The 17,460-nt window shown below is 55.9% G+C and overlaps 1 protein-coding gene across 1 annotated transcript; it reads right to left on the minus strand.

Moving 5' to 3' along the window:
• Nucleotides 1-807: 807 nt before the first annotated feature.
• LOC102463923 (transmembrane protein 229B-like) lies at nt 808-16,483 on the minus strand. Its single transcript, XM_075915338.1, has 3 exons — nt 16,372-16,483; nt 4,944-5,025; nt 808-3,732 (listed from the first exon to the last, which is right to left on the minus strand). The coding sequence occupies exon 3, from the start codon at nt 3,720-3,722 to the stop codon at nt 3,234-3,236; it is 489 nt and encodes a 162-aa protein (XP_075771453.1). The 5' UTR covers nt 3,723-3,732; nt 4,944-5,025; nt 16,372-16,483; the 3' UTR covers nt 808-3,233.
• Nucleotides 16,484-17,460: the final 977 nt, after the last annotated feature.

Consider the following 17,460-nt stretch of genomic DNA (forward strand, 5'->3'; position numbering starts at 1 on the left):
TCCCCCGGGGAACAGAGCCCCCTCCCTGAGATTTCCACAGCTGGAGGAGTGTCTGTCCACCTGGGTGAAGCGCACACCTCCCAGATCGGGGCGTGGCCGGAGCACGCTGCACTGTGGCTGGTCTCTGCCCCCCAGGGTCCATAGGGGCTGTTAGGGGTGTGGCTGGAGCGCGCTGCGCTGTGTCTGGTCTCTGCCCCCAGGGCTTGTAGAGATCTGTCAGGGTACGTCCCCCAGGGGGCAGACACAGATCGCCCCAAAGTGGCTGTTGGTTAACATTAGGGCTGTCGACTGACCTGCGTTAATGCCTGTGGGTACGTCTACACTACAGCGCTAATTCGAACTAACGCATCCAGACTAAAAAACTAGTTCGAATTAGCGTTTTGCTAATTCGAACTAGCATGTCCACATTAAGTGGACCCAGAACCGAGCTTAAGGATGGCCGGAAGCAGTGCCGGCAGGGCATCAGAGGAGGACTTAGAGCGTGGAGCTGCTGTCTCAGGCTAGCCGAGGGCTGTGTTTAAAGGGTCCCGACCGCCATCCCGGACAGACAGTTCTCAGGGGTGCCCCGCTTGCAAAGCAGTCCTGGCTTGGAGTGCCCAGACTACCCACACTGGGCACATCACAGCACTCGGCCATCAGCCCGGCTGCACTTGCCGCAGGCTGCCATCTGGGCAGAGAGGGCAATTGGGGGGCTGCAGGAGAGCTTCCACCCCCAGAAGCCCGCAGAGCCAGCCCAGTCCTCCCCATCGGGGGCTTGTACCCCATTCCTCCCTCACCTCCTTCCGCTTACCCTTCCCTAGCCCCTCTTCTTGATGTACAAAATAAAGATAACGTTTCTTCCGAAATGGAATCTGTCTTTATTGAACAAAACTGGGGGAGACTGGGAGGCTGGGAGAGGGAAGGGCAACTAAAATGATCAGGGGTTGGGAACAGGTCCCATATGAAGAGAGGCTAAAGAGACTGGGACTTTTCAGCTTAGAAAAGAGGAGAGGGAGGGGGGACAGGATAGAGGTCTCTAAAAGCAGGAGTTGGGTGGAGACGGTGCATACAGAAAAGTTCTTCATTAGTTCCCATAAAGAAGGACTAGAGGACACCAAGGGTACGTCTAGACTACAGGCTTTTGTCGACAGAAGTTTTGTCAACAGATACTGTCGACAAAGCTTCTGTCGACAAAGAGTGTCTAGACTACATCCAGTTCTGTCAACAAAGCAAGCTGCTTTGTCGACAAAACCCTGTAGTCTAGACACAACCCTACATGCAATAACACCTTCTGTCGACAGAACTCTGTCGACAGAAGGCGTTATGCCTCGTAAAATGAGGTTTACCAGCGTCGACAAAACTGCTGAGTTCTGTCGACGTTATGTCGACAGAACTCAGTGGTAGTGTAGACACAGGTATAGTTTTGTCGACAAAAAGTCCACTTTTGTCGACAAAACTGTAGTCTAGACACACCCCAAAGGAAAGGAATGGGTAGCAGGCTTCAAACTAGTAACAGAAAGTTGTTCTTCACAAAGCAAAGAGTCAACCTGTGGAACTCCTTGCTGCAGGAGGCTGTGAAGGCTACAACTAGAACAGAGTTTAAAGGGAAGTGAGATCAAGTCATGGAGGTTGGGTCCATGGAGTGCTATTAGCCAGGGGGTAGAAGTGGTGTCCCTGCCCAAGGTTTGTGGAAGGCTGGAGAGGGATGGCACGAGACAAATGGCTTGGTCACTGTCTTCAGTCCATCCCCTCCAGGGTCCCTAGGGTTGGCTGCTGTCGGCAGACAGGCTACTGGGCTAGATGGAACTTTGGTCTGACCCAGTACGGCCATTGTAAGTTCAGGGCTCAGGGTCGGGGGTCTCAGTGGACCACCTTGATTTTCATGCACTCCTGCTCCTGGGTGGCCAGGCTGGCAGCTCTCCTGCCCTAGCCGGCCACCTCCCTGTGCCTAGTGCGGAGATCGTGGACGAGGTCCACGATGTCCGCACTAGCCCAGGTTGGTGCCCGCCTTTTACGGTCCCGGGCAAGCTCCCGGGAGCCGCCAGCCTGGTCCCGGGAAGAGGGGGAGGGCTGGGGGGTATCGGGTGGGTGGCTTGATCCGTGCCAGGTGCAGGGTCTGCTGGCTGGGTGCTGGCAGGCTTGCACCTGGCATGGGCACCGTAGCCAGCCCGTGCCCCTTTAAGGGGTCCGGGGCCGGGAGGGGGGCAGACAAGTTTCCCTGGTGTTGGCCAAAGTGGCCACCAGGGAAACCTGGGAAGAGCTAGCCTCCCACTAGTTCGAATTAAGGGTCCACACAGCCCTTAATTCGAACTAGTAAGTTTGAACTAGGCTTAATCCTCGTGGAATGAGGATTACCTAGTTCGAACTAAGCGCTCCGTTAGTTCGAATTAAATTCGAACTAACGGAGCGCTAGTGTAGCGCCTATGAAAGTTAGTTCGAACTCACGTCCGTTAGTTCGAACTAACTTTGTAATGTAGACATACCCTGTGATTAACACAGGACAGGATTAACCCATTAAAACAATTAACATGCTAATCGCAGGTGTTACTGCTGCGCTGCCTCTTTGAAGTGCCGCTCCAGCACTTCAAAGGGGCAAGTGGAGCCTGGCGCCTAGTGCGCTACCCCTTGGAAACGCCGTGGCAGCTCTTCCAAGGGGCAGCGCTGCGTGGAGCCCGGGTCGGCTGGGAAGTCCAGCTGATCCCGGGCTCCATGCAGCGCTGCCCCCTTGAAATGCCATGGCGGCATTTCAAAGGGGAGTTGCACACGATTCATCGCAATTACATTTTTTGATCGCTTGTCAGCGCTAGTTAACATTCCTCAGCCTTTTGGCTATCCGGGCCCAGCTCGCTACCTTCCTAACCCGCCTCAGGGTCTGGCGCGCTCCATGGTCCGGGCGTTGAGACTCCGAACAGACCTGGCTGTAGGGCCCAGAGGGGGCTAGAAGCCACCTGCCACCCAGCGCAGGGAGGGGTCAGGTGAGGTGGATGAAAACTGGGCCCCAGGTACATCCTGGTGGACTTGTCTCAGGGAATCTTCCTGCAGGCGGGGGAGGTGGGAATGGTTGGCTCCGGGAGGAGGGTCTCGGGCAGGTGTGCCAATGGAGCAGTGCGTCTCCCCGCACTGCCCCCCTGCAGACTCCTCCCCTGGGTCTGGTGCAAGCCAGCTCGGTGCCCCCGGTGCGCAGGGTCCTGCCGTCTCCAGGCTGCTGCAGCAGCAGGGCCCGAACGGGGCGGCTGGCGCAGCCTCCCCTGTGCTCAGGCCTGCTTGCGGGGCTGGAAGCAGGCCATGGGGGACGAGGCGCTGGGCCCCTCGAGCCGCAGCTGCAGGGTTTTCCTGATGATCATCTCCAGCAGCAGGGCGCCCAGGGCCCAGAAGGCGGCATACTCCAGCGTCACCAGCCCCAGCAGGTGGTAGCGGAAGTGGCTGTAGTCCCAGGGGCAGGCCTGGAAGGTGCGCAGGAAGTACCCAGTGCTGAACTCCCAGAGGTAGATCCAGAGCGTGTAGCAGAGGCAGCGCTTCGGCAGGCAGCAGCGTCCCCGCAGCCGCAGGTACATGCGCTCCTGCACCAGGCCGGCCGTGCCGTAGATGAACAAGGCCCAGACGCTGGTGACCCCCTGGAACTTCCAGTCCTGCTCGGCCGCGAAGGTCCAGGCGGCCGTGAACATCACCTCGCAGAAGTAGCCGTGCAGGGCGTAGATGTACCAGCGCGTCAGCAGGCTCAGGGGCTCAGCTCGGCCGTCCATGGCGCAGGCTCTACGGGCAGTGGCACAAAGAGGGGGCAGGTTAGCGGGCAGCGCTGCATAAGGCACGCAGCTGCCCTGTCTAGCATATGGGATGGAGGAGTCAGATCCTAGCAGGAGGAGGGTGGGATGAGAACCTGCCTCGAGCAGTGCTCCAGAGAGGGGGAGGGCTCTAGGAGTTAGAGGCGGGGGGAACAGCCCTGGGAGCAGGAAGTGGGGTCTAATGGTTACAGCAGGTCTGGTTGGGAACCAAGACCTCTGAGTTCTACCCCCATCTCTTGGGGGGAGAGAAATGAGGGTTAGAGCAGGAGGGTCTGGGGGCCAGGATTCCTGGGTTTTCTTCCAGGATCTGGGAGGGGAGAGAGGCCCAGTGGTTAGAGTGGAATACTGGGAGTCAGAACTCTTGGGTTCTAACCTCAGATAAGGGGGGAAGGGAAGAAGGAGGGTCTAGTGGCTACAGCAGGGGAGGCTGGGAGCTCTGCTCCAGGAGACGAGTGGGGTTTTGTGATGACAAGTGAGGGAAGGGGGAGGGGAGGGGGGTTTCCCTGGCTGGAGGAAAGGAATACTGTGGTTGGTATGTGGGATGTCAGTACACCCAGCTTTGGGAAGGGAGTGGGGTCTAGTAGTTAGAGCAGAACCTCATCACCTGGATTCCCGGGTTCAGTTCTCAGCTCTGCCACGGATGCCCTGGGCAAGTCCCTGCCATGCTCCCTGCCTCAGTTTCCCCCATGGTAAAACGAGGGTGGGAACACTGCGTTATCATTGTGCGAGGCCTTGGTTAGCTGCCCAGGCCACGCGAGCTGGGGGGCTGGTGTGAAGAGCCTGCCATGCTGCTTCCAGCCTTGCCCGCCTCCCACGCCGCTCTGAGATTTGCCATGCACAGCCCCTGGCCACTAGTGAAAGGGGAGAAGCAGGTGCAAGCAAAAGCACGTTTCGAGCAAGGGAAGGGTCAAGGCAAGAGCCCAGCTTGACAGCTGCCCGGGCAGGCCACGGGCTGTGCCAGCCTCAGCTGGTGTCAGGGTGTGGGTGATGCTTCCTGGAGGTACCCAGCATTGCCAGGAACTTTGCTATTCTCTGGCATTAGCGCTTGCCCCACATGCTCTGCCTGCCAGCCTTCCTGTCTCTTGCATGGCCCAGCCCCCAACCTCTGTCTGCTCACCAAACTCCCAGCCCCCATGTGGCCGTTCCACCTGAGACCCCAGCTTCCCCCCCCCCCGCACTTACATGTGCGTGTCAAGAAAGCGACGTTCCGCGTAGTCACCAAAGGGCAGAGACTCGAAGGGCAGCCAGCCAGCCAGCAGAAATCCTGGAACAAGCGTGGAAAACAATCACCACCCACCTCCGAGACCCCGCCTCCCCCAGGACCCAGACTTCAGCTGCCCCCCGGGCTCGTCTACCCCGTAACACTGCAGTGTGGACGCGACCACTGGGCGGGGCTCTCCGGGCGCTGTAAAAATCCAGCTACCCGAGAGACCGGGCCAGGCGGATGGAAGAATTCTTAGCCTGGCCTGCACTGGGGGTTATCGGCTTACCTAGGTCTTTCCCGGGGGGGGGCAGGGCATAGATTTTGCACACTCCTGAGCACCACAGCTGGCTCAGTGTAATTTTCTTATGTAGAACAGCCTGTCCCCATGTCCACTGTGAGACGCAGACTGTGAATCTTTCCCTGGCAGAGGGCTAGGGGCTGGTGCACTCAGGGCTGTCCTTCCCCATGTGCAGAATAGGCAGCTGTGTGGGGCACCTGAAAATTCGGGGCACTACTAGGTCTTAATGTCCACCCTCCTGTCTCTTTCTGTCCGTGGTCAGAGAGTCGGCCTGGCCGAGCAAGTAGCAGAACATGGCACTTTGAAAGAGCCTTTAGGGTGACAAGGAAACCATTTGCCAAGCCCCGGTCCAGACTGTCAGTTTCCGGATTTACCGAGAGTCCACAGGGCCTTCGTTTCAAATTTCCTTTAAAACTATTTCATGAGCGTGTTGCAGATTATAAAATCCCAGCTCTACAAACCGCCATCCCCTCCCGGCTGCCGTCGGGCCCAAGGGCAACAGCTTAATAGTCCTGCACAGCGCCCTTTCCATCCTAAGGGCGGCCCTGGGCATGCTCATTCTGTGACCCGACGATCACCACCACGCACAGCTGCTGTGTGCTCCGGCCATGCTCCTGATCTGCCCCCGTAGGCCCGGGGGGGCAAAGACTAGCCACAACGCAGTGCGCTATGGTCCCAGCCCGGCTCTTCCTCCAGACACTATGTCCACACCAGCTTCCTCTTCCTGGGGGGATGCTGGGGGGCTGGTTTACATCCCCCCCGGGAGGGCTGACGCCAGGCCCATCTACTTCAACCAAGGCTCAGGGAGCTGGTCAGGAAGACCCCCAGCCCTGGTGGCTCAGCAGCGGGAGAGTGGAGAAGTGGAAACGGGGCTTTTGTTGGTGAGGAACCTCTCTGGCGGGGCTAGCCCGGAGCACCCTACACTACAGGAAACCTCCGGTGTGCTTTGTTGCTTTACTGCCGGAAACAGAAGCTGTTTCCGATGGTTGCAGCCAGGTGACTGGGCCAGGCGGCTCTCTTCCCCGTGGCCAGGTGACTCACGGTACCCAGCATCCTGTCAGGACATCCGATGAGCAGCTAATCTGGGGCGGAGCAGAGTGGCAGTGGGCACGGCGAGCGGAAGTAAACAGTGTTTGCCAAGCAATTGCCCCCGGCAAAATCCTGAGGGTGTTGTGTTTTAATTAATTGCCTGGTTCATCTCCCTCTGGAATCCTGTCAGCAGCTAATCCTGGGCGGGCCCCGCTGGGAGGGGGCAGAGGAAAAGCCGGCTCCTCCATCCGGCGCCAAAGGAGCTCACGACTGGGTGAGTCTGACGCCTGGGTAATGCACAGGGTTGCCAGGTGTCCGGTATTGAACCGGACAGTCCAGTATTTGGACTTTGCGTCCGGTTAACAAATTGAGACAATGCTGGACAGATAAATGTCTGGTATTTTCTAACTAAGTACATTTTTCTGCTTTTCCCGGGCCTGGCTCAGTGCCCGACGGAAGCCCACTCGGGACATGTAGCAATTAAAAGGGTTGTGACTGCATTTCGGCCCGACCTCCCTGGTTACTCCCCAGCGGTTTTTTGCTCAACATGTTATCAAATTTTTGTCCGGTATTTTTTCTGAAACCATCTGGCAACCCTAGTAACGCAGGCCAGGGAGTTGCATCCGATCGCTGTGTTGAGCCCAATGACTTGAGGCTGGGGAAAGCATCTCAAAAAGCAGCCAGTCTGGCTCTGAAGGCATGGAGAGAAGGAAAACCCACTTGTGCCTGGGGGTTAGCTCCCTTGGTTTGTCACCTGCACTGTTAAAAATCAGAGCCTGGATCTGTTACAAAACCAGAACCTGGATTCAATTTGTGCAGCTTTGTCTCCGCTAGAGGAGAGATCCCATCGCTTCCGGGAACCTTCTAGACCAGCGGTTCTCCACCTAGTCACTGCAGTGTGCCACGTCTGCAGCTCCCTATGTGTTACGTGGGCCGCAGACATACAGGTTGTGTCTAGACTGGCCAGTTTTTCCGGAAAATCAGCCACTTTTCCGGAAAAACTTGCCAGCTGTCTACACTGGCGGCTTGAATTTCCGCAAAAGCACTGACTTCCTACTGTAAGAAATCAGTGCTTTTTGCGTAAATACTACGCTGCTCCAATTCGGGCAAAAGTCCATTTTGCGCAAAACTTTTGCGCAAAAGAGTCAGTGTAGACAGCTCAGATTTGTTTTCCACAAAAAAGCCCCAATCGCAAAAATGGCGATCGGGGCTTTTTTGCGCAAAAGCGCATCTAGATTGACCCCGGACGCTTTTCCACAAAAAGTGCTTTTGCGGAAAAGTGTCCGTGCCAATCTAGACGCTCTTTTCCGAAAATGCTTTTAACGGAAAACTTTTCCGTTAAAAGCATTTCCAGAAAATCATGCCAGTCCAGACACAGCCACAGAGTTACTTAAGGCTTTTTTTTTTTGCCTCGGTCTTCACTGACAAGGTCAGCTCCCAGACCACTGCACTGGGCAGCACAGTACGGGGAGGAGGAGGGCAGCCCTCGGTGGAGAAAGAACAGGTTAGGAATGGTTTAGAAAAGCGGGACATACACAAATCCATGGGGCCAGATCTAATGCATCCGAGGGTGCTGAGGGAATTGGCCAATGTTATTGCAGAGCCCTTGGCCATTATCTCTGAAAACTTGTGGCAATCGGGGGTGGCCCTGGATGATTGGAAAAAGGCAAATGCAGTGCCTGTCTTTAGAAAAGGGAAGGACAATCCAGGAAACTACAGACCAGTCAGTCTCACCTCGATCCCCAGAAAAATCATGGAGGGGATCCTCAAGTGAAGCACTTGGAAGAGAGGAAAGTGATCAGGAATAGTCAACATGGATTCACCAAGGGCAAGTCGTGCCTGACCAATCTGATTGCCTTCTATGACAAGGTAACAGGCTCTGTGGACACAGGGAAGGTGGTGGACGTGATATACCTTGACTAGAGCAAAGCTTTTGATACTCCATACTCTTGCCAGCGAGTTAAGGAAGTAGGGATTAGATAAATGGACTGTAAGGTGGATAAAAAGCTGGCTAGATTGTCAGGCTCAATGGCTCGATGTCTGGCAGGCAGTCGGTTTCAAGCGGAGTGCCCCAAGGATCAGTTCTAGGCCCGGTTTTGTTTAACATCTTCATTAATGATCTGAATGAGGGGATGAGTTGCACCCTCAGCAAGTTCACAGATGACCTAAGCTAGGGGGAGAAATAGATATGCTGGAAGGTAAGGATAGGGTCCAGAGTGACCAAGACAAATTGGAGGATTGGGCCAAAAGAAATCTGATGAGGTTCAACAAGGACAAGTGTAGAGTCCTGCCCTTGGGACGGAAGAATCCCCAGCATTGTTACAGGCTGGGGACTGACTGGCTAAGCAGCAGTTCTGCAGAAAAGGACCTGGGGATTCCAGCGGAGCAGAAGCTGGATATGAGTCAACAGTGTGCCCTTGTAGCCAAGAAGGCTAATGGCATATTAGGGGGCATTAGGAGGAGCTTTGCCAGCAGATCTAGAGAAATGATTATTCCCCTTTATTGTGCACTGGTGAGGCCACATCTGGAGTATTGGTCCAGTTCTGCTCCCCCCCCCCCCCCATTACAGAAAAGATGTGGACACATTGGAGAAAGTCCAACGGATGGTGACAAAAATGATTAGAGGGCTGGCGCACATGACCTATGAGGAGAGACTGAGGGATTTGGGTTTGTTTAGTCTGCAGAAGAGAAGAGTGAGGGGGGATTTGAGAGCAGCCTTCAACTTCCTGAAGGAGGGTTCCAAAGAGGATGGAGAGAGGCTGTTCTCAGTAGTGACAGATGGCAGAACGACTCAATGGTCTCAAGTTACAGTGGGAGAGGTCTAGGTTGGATATTAGGAAAAACGATTTTCCTAGGAGGGTGGGGAAGCTCTGGGCTGGGTTCCCTAGGGAGGGGGTGGAGTCTCCATCCCTAGAGGTGTTTAAATCTCGGCTTGACAGAGCCCTGGCTGGGATGATTTAATCGGGATTGACCCTACTTGGAGCAGGGGGTTGGACTCGATGGCTCCTGAAACAGCGAAGGGCAACATGGACTAGGGGATGGGCTGTACAGCGGCCTCCTTCGTCTCATTGGGCAGCAGGATGGTTGTAACCAAGGCGGTCTCTGCAGACAGGGCAGCGTTGCTCCCTACGCCGGCGTAGCTAGACTGTGCGGGTGGTGCCGATGGGACCGTGGCCGCGCTGTGATTGGCTGCAGCGGGAGTCACTTTCGTACCACCGGAAGGAAAAGAACGGTGCAGACGGAAAGCAGCAGAATTTGGAACCTTGCGCGTGGGCGACAGTAACACACTGACTCACGAGCCACACGGGCAGCATGCGGCCCTCGGGCTGCACCTTGCCCACCACTGTCCTGAGGTCTCTTCTCGGAGTCTGTGAATACACACGCTGCCTGTTTGGCCTGGAAGGCGTCCCGTAGGCCGCAGGCAGCCTGCAGGCCGAGAATCACTGTCTTAGACTCCATGGTCAAGTCTCCTCGCTGGCTTCTTCCGGAGGGGCATTCGCACGGCACACGGAGGCTGGAAAAGCCCAAAGCAGCCTGACTCGGCTCAGCAAGCACACAGGACCCGTGTCCTAGGGCCCTGCTGGGGGCACATGGCAGAGCCCAAGTCTCGGACCCAAGCTCTCATTCTGCAGCGCCGTAAGGACCGTTACCACGGTGAGACACCTGGGCTAGACAAAGCCGTGTGGATGCTCCAGCAGGGCTTGGAAAACCCCGCGTCCATAAGCCCAGGCAGGTCCCACAGATCCGCATTTATAGTGCAGTGCAGACAACCGTTGAGGAGCTCTTTAATATCCATGGCAAGCAGAACCACACGCAGGGGAGCCAATTGCTTCTCCAGGCCCCTGGGCAAGGTGCAGATGGGGCACCTGGCTCCATGCTCCTGAAAGGGCCACCGGTGGAAGGGGAGGGGCCAGCACAGCTAGCCCTCAGTGCGGCCTGGAGCGTGCAGTACGGTGCTCCGGCGGCTATTTAAAGGGCCGGGAGCCCTGGGCCCCAGGACAAGTACTCCCTTTCCCACACCCCCCACGTTTGCAGGCCTGTCCACACAGTAGCTGCAGGAGTAGGAGGCCGCTGCAAATGTCCCACTGGTCTCCACAGTCACAATTCCTTCCCCTTTGCCCGGCATCGTTGTTCAAGTGGCTCAGACGTCTGCGCCTCCTTTGCAATGCCCAAATAAACAGGCACTTCCTCCATAACTGGGCTTCCACCATCCGATCTAGGACTTCCCTGGGCGAGTTCAGCTGTCGCGTCAATGCTGTGACTAGAGCAACCACATGTCGTGGGAGCAGGGGCATTATGGGATTGCTGCTGGAGGCCTGTACGGGCAAGGCAGCCTCTGCGCTGGCACTGTAAAAGCAGACTTGCCTGGTGTAAACTCAGGGTTTTGCTGACGAGACTCAAAACTGAGGATTCCTCTGCACTATTTATCCCAGTGGGAGTTCTGTCCGAAACCTGCCTCCCCGAAAAACAGTACCAAGGTCGACGGAAGAATTCTTCAGACTTCAGTCTGCTTAATTACGCTGCATGGGAAGAGGATTTTTCACTCTGCTGAGTGACACAGTTAGGCCAACTTAATTTTCCGGCAGATGTGAGGCCCGAGTGTAGAGGATAACTTTCTTTGATAGGATAATGAGTCTTGTGGATAAGGGAGAAGCGGTGGATGTGGTATACCTAGACTTTAGTAAGGCATTTGATACGGTCTCTCATGATCTTCTTATCAATAAACTAGGCAAATAGCACTTAGATGGGGCTACTATAAGGTGGGTGCATAACTGGCTGGATAACTGTTCTCAGAGAGTAGTTATCAATGGTTCAGAGTCATGCTGGAAGGGCATAACAAGTGGGGTTCCACAGGGGTCAGTTTTGAGACTGGTCCTGTTCAACATCTTCGTCAACAATTTAGATATCGGCATAGAGAGCACGCTTATTAAGTTTGCAGATGATACCAAGCTGGGAGGGGTTGCCAGGGCTTTGGAGGATAGGGTCATAATTCAAACTGATCTGGACAAACTGGAGAAATGGTCTGAGGTAAATAGGATGGAGTTTAATAAGGACAAATGCAAGTACTCCACTTGGGAAGGAACAATCCGTTTCACACGTACAGGATGGGAAGTGACTGTCTAGGAAGGAGTCCTGCAGAAAGGGACCTAGGGGTCATAGTAGACCACAAGCTAAATATGAGTCAATAGTGTGACGCTGTTGCAAAAAAAGCAAACATGATTCTGGGATGCATGAACAGGAGCGTTGTGAGCAAGACACGAGGAGTCATTCTTCCGCTCTACTCTGCACTGATTAAGCCTCAGTTGGAGTCTTGTGTCCAGTTCTGGTACCACATTTCAAGAAAGATGTGGAGAAATTGGAGAAGGTCCAGAGAAGAGCAACAAGAATGATTAAAAGTCTAAAAGAACATGAGCTATGAGGGAAGACTGAAAGAATTGGGCTTGTTTAGTTTGGAAAGGAGAAGACTGAGAGGGGACATGATAGTGATCTTCAGGTATCTAAAAGGGTGTCATAGAGAGGAGGGAGAAAAATTGTTCTCCTGGGCCTCTGAGGACAGAAGCAATGGGCTTAAACTGAAGCAAGGGAGGTTTAGGTTGCACATTAGGAAACACTTTCTAACTGTCAGGGTGGTTAAACGCTGGAATAAGTTGCCTAGGGAGGTTGTGGAATCTCCATCGCTGGAGATATTTAAGAGCAGGTTAGACAGACATCTATCAGGGATGGTCTAGTCGGTGCTGGGTCCTGCCATGAGGACAGGGGACTGGACTCGGTGACCTCTCGAGGTCCCTTCCAGTCCTAGTGTTCTAGGATTCTATGACTCCATGCAAAGACATAAGATAAGTTTGACCAGATGTAGTGCAGACCATGCTGGAGTGTCTCACTCAGAAAGTCTTTTCTCCAGCCCTCAAATAATGTTTGTGGCTCTTCCCTCAACAATTCAGCAGCGTCCTTTTCAAAAACGCCTGCACCCGAAGTGGATGTATCAGTATTGGTTTCCACCAAAGACAGATACAGGAGGTAAAAGTCACCTCTTTGCTTTTAAAGCACTATATATCGAAGGATCAAGTCCTGTTTGTCCCAGGACCATGCCAGGACCATGCCGGGAGCTCATGGTGGGTTGTTCATCCATTAAGAAGCTGAAATGCCATGCTGGAGAGGCAGGGGGAAGGGAAATGAATCATGGAGTCACAGAATCTTCCAAGCCGCTTGGGGAACCAAAGGAGAAAGAGTCCAGCATCCAAATTCCATCCTGACTTCTTAAAATCCCCAGCCCCAATATCAGATCCACTGAGCTCAAGTTTCTTCTGCACATCGCCTCTTCAATCCTTGTGTGGCGTTGCCCTCTAAGCTGCCACGCTCCCCCCCAAAGGAGGAAGCATTATGTTGAATGCATAGGGCTCGCATCCGAGGGCCTCTCAGAATGGCTTGTTCTGAACTCGCCAGAGCCCCCTGGATTCTCCTGCAGCCGCTCGGGAGATATTCCAATGCCGCCCAGCCGCTTAGCAGCACACCCACAGCTGGGTTTTGTTAATGGTGGTGCACTTTTGCACATGACTCGGCGCACATAAAAATGTATTCCACACATAGATGGAGAAAATCCCCCATTAGCCTGCTGCCCTGGGATTGGCTCAGAACTCACGGTCGCTGGAGGGGAAAGGTCCCATGTCCGGTTCTGACCCAGCCAAGACAAGCTGAGCAGGGAAAGTCCTTTCAAACTCGTAGGGCTGCCAAGGGATCCTGCAGGCGGAGTTTCTCTGGGCAGAGGTTCCCAGAGAAAGACCAGCTGCCTGATTCAGACCAGTGGAGACAGTTTGGGATACGAGCGGCTTTCGAAGGACAAGGGGGGAGGAGTCTTGCCAGTGGCCCTTTGCATTCAAGTGTGGGCTGTAACGTAGCCAGCCCCACCTAGGTCTGTGCCAGTCAGTCGGGAAGGCTGGGCACAGGAGAAACCAAGCCAAGTCTCCCCTTCTGCCCGCCTTGTGGTCTCTGGCTCCCCTGCCTTTCCTCTGGTGGTCTCTGATTCTGGCTACCTCCATTTGGGGCCCCTCCAGTAGATACCCCCAGGGGAGCAGTGCCCAAAAGGCCCACATCGTTGGCCTGCTACGGGAAGCTTTGGCCCAAAGGAACATCCCCCTGGGAATTTTCCCTTCTACCTTCCCTTTCCTCAGGGGACGTTGCCGTGCTTAGCAAAGAGTGGCTTGCATTGCACGTGCCCTGCAAGGAGTGGAGCATCTGCAGGGTTACAGACAGGGAAACTGAGGCACAAAGGGGTAGTCACTGGGAGCAGGGTCACCCCTCATTCTGGCATCTGAGCTAGGGATGTTAAACAGTCGATGATCCTCATGAATTCTTATTGGTTACTTGGCTATTTTCTAGCCCCTGGGGGTGGGATCAGCAGCCAGCGTGCTCTGGGTCCGCTCCCAAGGAGACCTCTGCAGGGAGTGCCAGGCGGGCGCTGGTCCACAAAGGGAGCCAGTTTAAAAACCAGCTCCCCTCGCGGACCAGGCTGCCTGTCGCCCTGTTCTGCTGCCCCTTGATACCGAGGCAGCAGTGCGGGGTGGAAGCAGCCCCTGTCTGGGGGTGGGGGACTGAGGTCCTGGACCTGGCAGGAGCTAGAACTGAGACAGGTTGCCTGTCTGCCTGACTCCTAATTCACCTTAAATGCAGAGCTGCAGTGGGGGTAAGTCCCAGACCTGGGCTATGTCTAGACTGCAGGCTTCTTTCGAAAGAGGCTCTTTCGAAAGCATCTTTCGAAAGAGCCTCTTTCGAAAGAGAGCGTCTAGACTGCACGGAGAAATTTCGAAAAAGCGGCTTGCTTTTTCGAAAGAAAGCATCCAGTGAGTCTGGATGCTCTCTTTTGAAGAAGCCCTATTTACATTGAAGAATGCCTTCTTTCGAAAGAGGAACTTTCAAAAGAAGGCGTTCTTCCTCGTGAAATGAGGTTTACCGCCATCGAAAGAAAAGCCGCGTTCTTTCGAATTAATTTCGAAAGAACGCGGCTTGAGTCTGGACGCAGGGGAAGTTTTTTCGAAAAAAACCCTGAGTCTGGACACAGCCCCGGTGCGAACCAGGACTGAGCCAGGCTGCTGGTCAGCCTGCTAAAAAATGTAATGGCAGAGGGGAGGGAATGCGGGTAGTCTATAGCATTAACCTACACGCTTTTGCTTATGAGTTAATCAGCCACACTATTACACCACGAATCTGAGCACATGGTTAAGTCATTAACCTCATTCCAACTCCTGCCGTTGCACAGTGAATCATAGCACAGCTGGAGATGGAACCCCGGAATACTGGTACCCAGTCCCCCCTGCTCTAACCACTAGCCCCTCCTGCCTCCCAGAGCTGGGAACCCACCTAGATTCCCCACACTGGCTAGCTAGTTTCCCAAAAGAGCCCCTTGAGTTCAACTGGAAGCAGCAGGGCCCGCGTGGGCAAGCAGCCCTTTGGGGTATCACACATGCGCCCAGGGCTCAGCTGCCCTAGAGCAAGGCTGATGTGCTGCCGGGCTTTGCCACAGCTCCAGACCCAAATGCGGTACCAGCCTAACCCCCCACCCTCCCAGCAAAACAGAGAGGCCCCCGCTGCTCCCCTTCCGGGGGGGGGGGGGTATAGCGGCCAGATGTGGGGATCTGTCCACCTCCTTGGGAGAGAGGAGGCAGCCCTGGGCATGGGGAGACTCTACCCCAATGTGTTACGCACGTCCCCGGCCATTCTCCTGCCACCTGCCCCTTGCCAGGGGCACACAGCCCCCCCAGCGCCCTTATCGGGGGTACCCCTGAACCCGGCCTAACCCTGTGCCCCCGGCCTTTGGCAGGAGCCTACAGACAGCCATCATGCCCAGAGCAACATGGCCACCCCTGCCTGGCGCACAGCAGGAGCCTGCCCACTTGCCCCTTGGTGCTCCCTTCCCCGAAGGGGCATATCCCCGACCCCTTGGTGCCCCTTTCCCCTGGAGGGGCATATCCCCGACCCCTTGGTTCCCCTTCCCCCAAAGGGGCACATCCCCGACCCCTTGGTTCCCCTTCTCCCGAAGGAGCATATCCCCGACCCCTTGGTGCCCCTTTCCCCTGGAGGGGCATATCCCCGACCCCTTGGTTCCCCTTTCCCCTGGAGGGGCACATCCCCGACCCCTTGGTTCCCCTTTCCCCTGGAGGGGCATATCCCCGACCCCTTGGTTCCCCTTTCCCCAAAGGGGCATATCCCCGACCCCTTGGTGCCCCTTTCCCCTGGAGGGGCATATCCCCGACCCCTTGGTTCCCCTTTCCCCTGGAGGGGCACATCCCCGACCCCTTGGTTCCCCTTTCCCCTGGAGGGGCATATCCCCGACCCCTTGGTTCCCCTTTCCCCTGGAGGGGCACATCCCCGACCCCTTGGTTCCCCTTTCCCCTGGAGGGGCATATCCCCGACCCCTTGGTTCCCCTTCCCCCGAAGGGGCATATCCCCGACCCCTTGGTTCCCCTTTCCCCTGGAGGGGCACATCCCCGACCCCTTGGTGCCCCTTCCCCCAAAGGGGCATATCCCCGACCCCTTGGTTCCCCTTCCCCCAAAGGGGCATATCCCCGACCCCTTGGTGCCCCTTCCCCCAAAGGGGCATATCCCCGACCCCTTGGTTCCCCTTCCCCCAAAGGGGCATATCCCCGACCCCTTGGTTCCCCTTCCCCCAAAGGGGCATATCCCCGACCCCTTGGTGCCCCTTCCCCCGAAGGGGCATATCCCCGACCCCTTGGTTCCCCTTCCCCCAAAGGGGCATATCCCCGACCCCTTGGTTCCCTTTCCCCTGGAGGGGCACATCCCCGACCCCTTGGTGCCCCTTCCCCCAAAGGGGCATATCCCCGACCCCTTGGTGCCCCTTCCCCCAAAGGGGCATATCCCCGACCCCTTGGTCCACCCTTCCCCCGAAGGGGCATATCCCCGACCCCTTGGTGCCCCTTCCCCCAAAGGGGCATATCCCCAACCCCTTGGTGCCCCTTCCCCCAAAGGGGCACATCCCCGACCCCTTGGTTCCCCTTTCCCCTGGAGGGGCATATCCCCGACCCCTTGGTTCCCCTTTCCCCTGGAGGGGCACATCCCCTACTCACCTGTCCGGGTGCCTGACGTGCCTCTGGCCCTGCTGCTCACCTGAGAGCAGGCACTTTAAGAGACTCGGCTAGCCGGCTAGGTGTCATCCCTAATCCCCGCCCACCCTAATCCCCACTCCCCTCTCCTGGGCCCCGCCCACCTGCCTCGACCGCTGCTCCCAGTCCCCTGTCTCCTCTCGGCTCCTCTGGCTTTTCCTTCTTCTCACCCCTCTTCCTTCTGAGCCCCCTGCCTCCCTCCCTCCCTCCCTCCCTCCTCCTCTCTCCCTCCCGCTGTGTCTACACTACAGAGTTTTTTCAGAAAAACGGCCGTTTTTCCAAAAAACCTGCGGAATGCCACACCTCAAAGTGCGTTTTTGCGCCAAAAATCAAAAGCTCAGAGGGGGCTTTGCGGTGCAGGTATTCCTCGTTCTGCGAGGAAGAAGGCTTTTTGTGAAACAGCTCTTTCGGAAAAAGGCCTGTGTGGACGGGGAAGAAGGGGTTTTGTGCAAAAAGAGGAAAGAGGAAAAAGCACAGGTGCCCTGGTGGCCATTCTGTGTATAGCAATCAGAGCTTATTCCGAGATAGTGTCCATGCAGTGAACGCTCTTTCACAAAAGTGCATCGCTTTTTCAATGCGCTTTTGCAGTGTGGATGTGCTCTTGCGCAAGAAGTTTTTTCGGAAGATCTCTTCCAAAAAAAGCTTCTTGTGCAAAAAGCCTGCAGTCTAGATGTAGACTCCCTGTCTGCCTCCCTCCTTCCCCCTTCCTCCCTGTCTTCTCTTCCTTCCTTCCCCTTCCTCCCTGTCTTCTCTTCCTTCCTCCCCCTTCCTCCCTTTCTGCCTCCCTGTCTTCTCTTCCTTCCTCCCCCTTCCTCCCTGTCTGCCTCCCTCCTTCCCTCCCTCTTCCTCACTGTCTGCTTCCCTCCCCCTCCCTGTCTCCCTCCCTCTTTCTCCCTGTCTGCTTCCCTCCCCCTCTCTGTCTCCCTCCCCCTGTCTCTGCCTCCTTCCCTCTTCCTCCCTGTCTGTCTCCCTTCCTCTCCCTTCCTCTCCCTCCTCCTCCCTATCTTCTCAGCCTCCCTCGCTCCCTCTTCCTTCCTCCCTCTCTCCCTCTCC

Source organism: Pelodiscus sinensis, unplaced genomic scaffold (genome assembly GCF_049634645.1).
Source record: "Pelodiscus sinensis isolate JC-2024 unplaced genomic scaffold, ASM4963464v1 ctg34, whole genome shotgun sequence".
Taxonomy (NCBI): Eukaryota; Metazoa; Chordata; order Testudines; family Trionychidae; genus Pelodiscus; species Pelodiscus sinensis.